We start from the raw sequence: 7822 nt of genomic DNA on the forward strand, positions 1-7822 counted from the left end.
GCTTTGTCATTGGTCGATTTGCCTGTCTGCTTCCTGATTGGTTAGTCATTGCGACCGGGTTTTTTTCGACCAATGACAAAGCTTCTAGGAACATCTTTGAATGCAGATTGCGGCCCCTAGATGTGCCACAAAGAAAGAAAGAAAAAAAGAAAAAAAAAGTCATTAAAGATTTGACATATTATTGCTTATAGCAGCTTTAAGGGACGTCCCGGCCCACTGTTTGGGAAACAGTGCTCTGGTTTGCAGTGACAAGGCCTGAGCACTGCCTCTACTGCAACAGCGTAGGTAGCAGCAGGTCCTGAAGCACACTATCCAAAACACCACCACACTGTTAAAGGTCCTAGTCCTACTAGAACGGCTGTGATATTACATACATGGCATGGATTCCATTATATACAAAGCCATAGATCACTCCTATGCCCTTCGGTGTCAGTGAAATGTACCACAGCCGTCTAGGGCTAATAAAGGTCCTATAGGCTACTTTAACTAAATGTCCATGTCCTTACAGTTGTCAGATAGCATCCATACTAACTCAGAAACGTGTTGAAATGTCTCTCACACTCTCTTCTCCTCCACCAGGCTAGTAGTTGACTGAATGGCAGCTGGTTATGGTAGAAATACTGACAGCGACAAGACAAGACATCGACTGTGAGATGTCAGCCAGTCATGCAGCAATGCACTCTTCAACTCTGCAGAGGAGTGGAGAGAGAAAAACAACTGTTACAATCAACCAATAGGAAGGAGTACAAGTATAAGATCCTAGATCAGTGTCACCATCATGACATTTCACTTGACAATTAATAGACCAATTATTAGTTTGCAAACATTGAGACTGGACTCCCAGGTGACTGTTTTATGCGATCAATTCCCATTTCCCCAAACCTATTGTTTTGGGGAGCGCTGGTTTCAGTTCATTCCTGCTAGTGAGGCGCACCCTAGGGAGTCATCGTGATTGTTTACACAAAACAGAAACCAAAGATTGCATATTTCAAGGACGAGAAAGCACAAAATTGATGGTGCATTGTTTTACACATGAATGCAGTGACCACTTTTCCATTGCATCTTATGAGCGGTGGGGTTCAAGACAGTGCTGCCGGCCTGCACGCGCATATTATATATATCAAAGGATCTATAGACCTATACTGGTGCTGTGACGGTGTCTGTTAAAGCAGGGGTTCTCAACCCGTGGGTCGCTGGTGGATGCCCGTCTGTGTGGGCACAGACCAAGTAGAAAAGAATAGTGGTATTTTATCATGAACAGTAGTGAGGACCAAATATGAAGACAGGTTGAAAAGTAGTGAAGTGGTCCTTTAAGGACTTGAATATTTGTATGACAATAAAGGTCCTTTATTGTCATACAAATAATTAAGATAAACAATTAAATTGTCTTTTTGACCTCAGCTTTTGTCATCACACGTCTCAATATTCGCCATTGACAATGAAAGGAGAAATTAGGTCAACATTCCGCCAAATATGACATAAATTAAACATCAAAATATTAAACACCATTGACATTGAAGGGAAATTTACGTCACATGTAGACGAGCAAATCGGCTAACCAATCACATGTCGGTGGGAGCGCTTGGCCAATAAGGGCGCTTAAGCGCTTGGCCAGAAGATATCAAAGCTCTACTGATTGGCCAGCATGAGATGATGCGCGATGATGTGTACGATGACAAGAGCGCCCCTCACTTCACACAGGTGTGATTTTTTTTGTTCACGACCGTTAACCTTTGAGGGACGACATTCCGGCTCTCATGATCTCATCCACTAGCAGGATATTGGTAGCGATTACGGTGCATGAATGGATGAGCTGTCTCTTGACGTTGTAGTTGTCCCACACGCCTGCGTCCCCTGAAACCATCGGCTCGCCGGTGTCCAGGTCCACCCCCACCAGCTGCCCCGACTCCTTGTGCTCAATCTGCAGCTTGACCAGCGTCTCCATCGGGTCGTAGCCTGCGTTCTGGGCCAGCACCTTGGGAATGATCAGGAGAGCTTCGGCGAAGGCCTGGACGCCGAGCTGGGCCCTGCCCTTCACCTTGGGCTTGTAAGCGACCAGAGCGTCCGCCACTGCCACCTCGAACGCACCTGCTCCCGACACTACACTACCATCTTCGATGGCGTTCTTGACCGCCCGCAGGCCGTCCCTGACAGCGTCTTTGATCTGCGTGAGGGTGTGCGTGTCGGGCCCCCTTACCAGCAGTGTCACAGAACGAGGGTTCCTGCAATTCTCGAGGAACGTGTACTTCTCCTCTCCCAGTGTTTGCTCGTACACCAGCCCGGCGTATCCCAGGCAGTCTGGGGACAGGTCATCCAAACAGTTCATAGGAAGACCACCACAAGCCAAGGTGAGACGCTCCATGTTCCTCCTCTTGGCCCTGCGCAGAGCCACGATGCCTTCCTTAGCGAGAGTGTCCAGGGAGTTCGGGTCGATACCCTTCTGGTTGATGACGACGAAGCCCTTGTCCCCGTCGGGACAGACCGCGTTCTTCAGGGCGACGATCTTCTGCACGCGGTCATGGACGAACCTCTTCTCGGCGGCCACCAGCTTCTCCCTCTCGACTGCGCTGTTGTAGAAGAAGCCGGAGTTGACCTCCGTCTTCTCGTACTCCAGGGAGACGTTGCAGGTCAGTATGTAGGCGTCCTCCACCCTCTTCTTCATGTTCGGGTGCCTGGCGCCGTGGTCCAAGACCAGACCTCTGACCAGCTGCGAGTCGTTGTCCGTCCTGTGCCTCATGTCCGCGATCTCCACCATGAACAGGTCGATGGGCTCGTTGGGTTTGGCGATGGCCAGCACGGCGTCTACGACAGCTTCTGTGAGGAGATCTGCCAGCTCTGCGTGGACCTTGGTTCTCAGGGAGGTGCGCGCTACGGTGATGAGGGTCTCCCTGTCCATTTCCTTGGTCACCTTCAGCTCCTCCAGGAGTGCGAGGGCCTTCTCTTTCGCCGCCTCAAAGCCCTCGGCGATGATCCTGGGATGGAGGCCCTCCGACACGAACACGTCGGCCTGCTTCAGGAGCTCGCCGATGAGGAGAACGGTAGAGGTGGTCCCGTCTCCCGCCACGTCATCCTGCGCCGTGGCCACTTTGGCGATGAGCGACGCGGTGGGATGCTTGATCTGCATCTCTTGCAACAGGACGTTGCCGTCTTTGGTCAACTTTATGTCCCCGGAACCTGACACGAGCATCTTCAAGGTCCCTTTGGGTCCCAGGTTACTTCTCAGCACGTCCTGAAGTCCACGGGCAGCGCTGATGTTCACGGCCAGTGCGTCTCGCGCCCTGGCCACCTCGGCTTTTGGGTTCAGTGCTTTTACGGCTGTCATGGTGTCACAAAGGCCTGTTCAGCCTAATTAACTAATTAACTGACCGCATCCCTTCTAGCCTTATAAAGCCTGAATGAGCTCTTGTCTGACATCATACAACACAAACTGTGCATATTTGCACGTGTGTGTGTGTGTGTGTGTGTGTGTGTGTGTGTGTGTGTGTGTGTGTGTGTGTGTGTGTGTGTGTGTGTGTGTGTGTCCACTGTCATTATTAAGGGCAGCTAGCCCCTCCTATGTCCAGCTTTTGGTGTGTGTGCACAAACTTTGTCCTACACAAACGTTAAAATGCCATTGACAATGAATGGACAATTTATAGTGTAAACACAAACATTGCGATGTGGAATGAATTCTGTACTGGTCATATATGGAGCGTGTCTTGAGTGTACAGGGTTTGATGAGGTCAGATCAACATATGGAATGTCAGAACAGGTCAGCTCCATATATGGAGATCTAAGGGTGCCAGCGGGGGCAGTGTCTTGAGTGTACAGGGTTTGATGAGGGCCCAGGTAGCCTTCATTTTCGGGCCTGTTGAGAACTCTAGTTTTCGCCGGCTTCGGCTGCACTAATAACTTTGGGGCAGGCCCGTCTAGAGTTTAAATGGACAGGTATCAGTCAGACTGACTGACTGACTGACTGACTGACTGACTGACGGGAAATGCACAATTTCATAGTAAATGCGACTTGCGATCGCAATAATCAAAATAAACATATTATACTATGGCCAAAATAAGTAAATTAATAATTATATTATATATATATATTATTTTTTAAACATAAAAAATAATGCATGGAAATATCCGATCTACAAGCTCACAATGTTTCACATTGCAACGCGTTGTGAGCTTATAGATCAGCTATTTCCACATTTCCTTTGAGAACTTTAGACAGCTGCTGCAAAGTTTCCCAACAAGATGAGTCAGTGGTCTGTCTGTCTGTCTGTGCATCTCTACTGCAACAGGTCTTAAACACCACAACACTATTAAAGGTCCTAGTCCTAGAATGGTATAGAATGATACATGGAATGATATTACATACATTCCATGTATAGTGTATACAGTACACAGCCATAGATATCACTGCTATGCCCTCCTGTGTCAGTGAAATGTATGAATATGACAGCATTCTAGGGCTATAAAGGTCCTTTACTTTAACTAAAATGTCCATGTCATTACACTTCTCAAATAGCATCCATACTCACACAGAAACTTGTTGAAATGTCTCTCATACTCTCTTCTCCTCCAGGGCAGGTTAGTGTTAGTTGACAGTCACAGTCCATCTTGTTGTTATTAATGTCAGCTGGTTATGGTAGAAATACTGAGTGAAAACCAGCTCCAAACACACAAACATGCTGATACACACACTGATATTAATCCCTGGCTATTCATTTTGTGACTGACAACGTCATTTACCAGGTTGTTTGATATATAAACATCTCTGTTTTCAGTTTTCATTTTCACCTGTTTCTCTCAGATGGTCCTTCCTCCCCCCTCCCTTTTTCTTTTTTTTTAGCCCCACCCCATCTCCACCCGTACCTGCTATAGGTTGACTAGAGTTGATTGACACCAGGATGTCCAATGACATTGCTTCCATGAGCTTGGTATTAATGTAAACAAGTAGCTGCATGTCTGCTTATGGTAAATGGTGCGTGTATCCAATAGTAAGGCACAAACCATGCACATCAGGAGCATATTAGGGGGTCTTGCTCAAGCCTCAAGGACACTTCGACACGGGGATCGAACTGGGAACATCCAGCCACTCTACCCCCATGAACCACTGCATACATGGTTAGTGCAGCTTCTACCAGTCCCCAGTGGGCCAACTAACTGGTTAGTGTTCTTTATTATTTCAAAATTGCAAAAAAGTTTGTTTTTATTAACTAAATTGGAGGGGGCGAAATGACTAAGCAAACAAAGAACTAATACTGAGTGATTTATGTGAGAAATGTAACAGTGATTCATGTGACTCGGTTGGTCAGCTAGGCTAGTTATCGGTTGTCGCCCTCATGTGGACAAAATGAATAACTACACGTAGAAGTCGTCAAGAAATCCCATTAACTGTGACTCTGAATGGTGTATACATTCAATAGATACAAAAATGTTGGCAGTAGGCCTACAGTCCTGCAATCACACCAATGACAGTATAGTAGCTTCCTAAATAAAATAAAAAATAAAATATAAAAATCTTTCATTCAAAAAGCAAAACACAGACTGTTTCACACAGCATGAAATGTAAATACGCTTCAATTCACAGGTTGCCTGATGTTTTATTTTTATTTATTTTTTAGAAATACTGTAACAGTTTCAGATATGTCTATGTATTTGGGTTGTATACTCTAAAGGTCTGTGGGCAGTTCAGAAACCCGTCCACCAGTGACATCATCAATGGGGAATCCAAGCTAATAGAAATTGCTCGAGTTTTATTCCTGAAAAGTTGCAATGCGAAAATGGAAGCCATCATTCTCACGATAATACAAATCTAAATATATAAATATTGTTTAAAAAAATCTGCCTAACGATGATGTCACTGGTAAATGTTTTTATTGATGTCTATAGGTGGGTTTCTGAACTGCCCACAGCCCTCCTATGAGACATAGACTGAGTAGAAAAAAAATGTGGTATTTTATCATGAACATTAGTGAGGACCAATTATATGAAGAGATGTTGAAAAGTGGTCCTTCAAGAATCACAATATAAATCTAATCGGTACCCAATTATGTACCGAGATAATATGGAATCGGGAGGTATTAAAGAGTCCTAATAGATTGCATGCATGTGTTTCATAAATAATTCCACATAGATGTCATATGTGACCATTCCTCTGTATCTGTGGTTCTCAAAGTGGGGTCCGGGGACCCCCGTGCGGTCCTTGAGGGGGTCCCCACCCAGTACAATGAGTCAGTGTAGCGTCACAATCAGTTCAAACCCCTGTACACATCAGATAAGTGAACATAGCAGATCTACAAGCTTATGATGAACTGGAACAGAATATTTTCAGATGGGGGTCCGTGTGTGTGTGTGTGTGCGCTCGTGCGTGTGCGTGCGTGCGTGTGTGCGTGCATGCGTGCAGACAGACAGGGTGGGGGTTATATTAAGACCACAACAGGTGTCTCCCCCTCCAACTGTCTCCCCTTATCCAGAGGAGAGACAGGTGCCTGGTGGCACCCTAGAAAAGACAGATAGACAGCTTGTAAATCGGCTATTCTTTGCAACAAAAAATAAATAAAACAAAACGCCCGTTCAGTGGATGCAATGCCCAAATTAGAGAGGGGTCAGTTTGAAGTGTGTATTTTATTTGTTTTTTATAATAAATATTCAACCAATGAAACGTATAATAACAAGAATGATCTATTGCAGTGCATGGTTTTCAACCAGTGGTCCTTGAGGGGGTTCCATGTGGTCCCCAAAGCTAAATTATGGAGTGTTGGTAACCAAATGGACCCTTCCATTCTTTAACTCTTGAGAGTTAAATTATTGTTAAACATCTGCATTACTTAATTTACAAGAAGTCTACACAATATTAGAGAATGTAGAAGAATTGTTATTTTGATCAATGTGCCTGTTATCTCTCCTAATGGTACGAACATCAATACAGCATGGAATTGTGGACAAAATCTTATCCAACAACAAGAAAATATTCTACTTTTTTGGTCTGAGAGGCAAAATTTCATCAAATGGTGGTCCGTGGCTCAAATGCTGAATAAGTAATTGATATGAAAAGTGTTGAAAACCACTATTGGAAGTGGAACACAAGTGTTTTGTTTTTTGTTTTTTTTAAGGTGCCAGTTTTGTACAGACAGGTAATTCAGACAGACAACCAGACAGACAGATCATGGGACCTGACAGTGTGTAGCCTAGCAGCTGGCTGCTGCCTCTCACCACAGACCAGGCTATTTTCACTCCTTAGAGCGCTGTGCTTACACACGCACACACACGCACGCACGCACACCCGCACACACACGCACGCACGCACGCGCACATGCACACAGGTGTTGCCAAATCTGCATAGTATAAGTGACTTTGGGCTCGCCTTGTTCTGTATTGTGGCATGTAAATATTGGTAGCCTATGTTTGTTTTGAGGAGAGGCTTGTTTCTAAAGTGTAGAACATATTATTGGGGCTTGTCTAACTAATATTAGTTGTTTAAAGTTTAAACCAGTGGTTCCCAAACATTTTCACGCCAAGGACCCCGTCCCTAATGTTTTTGTTTTTGTTCATGTTCCATCTGAAAATATGTTGTGCGTGCCACAGTAAAACAATGTCTAAACCTAACCTTCCTAAACTTAACCTATGTTAAACTATGCCTAAACCTAAACCTATTCCTAAACTTGACCTCAGTAAAACTATGCCTAACCATAACCTTATTCCTAAACTTGACCTCAGTAAAACAATGCCTAAATCTAACCCTATTCCTGAAAGTATAGCCCCAGTAAAACTATATCTAAACAGTAAACCTAACCTTCTTCACTTAACCTCAATAAAGCTATGCCTAACCCTAAACCTA

At 44.8% G+C, this 7822-nt stretch overlaps 1 protein-coding gene across 1 annotated transcript; it reads right to left on the reverse strand.

Moving 5' to 3' along the window:
- Window positions 1-1726: 1726 nt before the first annotated feature.
- LOC306916954 (T-complex protein 1 subunit zeta-like) lies at window positions 1727-3322 on the reverse strand (the record flags this gene model as incomplete). The annotated part of the gene is made up of 1 exon (XM_079495055.1): window positions 1727-3322. One exon carries the CDS (start codon window positions 3320-3322, stop codon window positions 1727-1729), a length of 1596 nt encoding a protein of 531 aa, XP_079351181.1.
- Window positions 3323-7822: the final 4500 nt, after the last annotated feature.

Source organism: Electrona antarctica (genome assembly GCF_951216825.1).
Source record: "Electrona antarctica genome assembly, chromosome: 24".
Classification (NCBI taxonomy): Eukaryota; Metazoa; Chordata; class Actinopteri; order Myctophiformes; family Myctophidae; genus Electrona; species Electrona antarctica.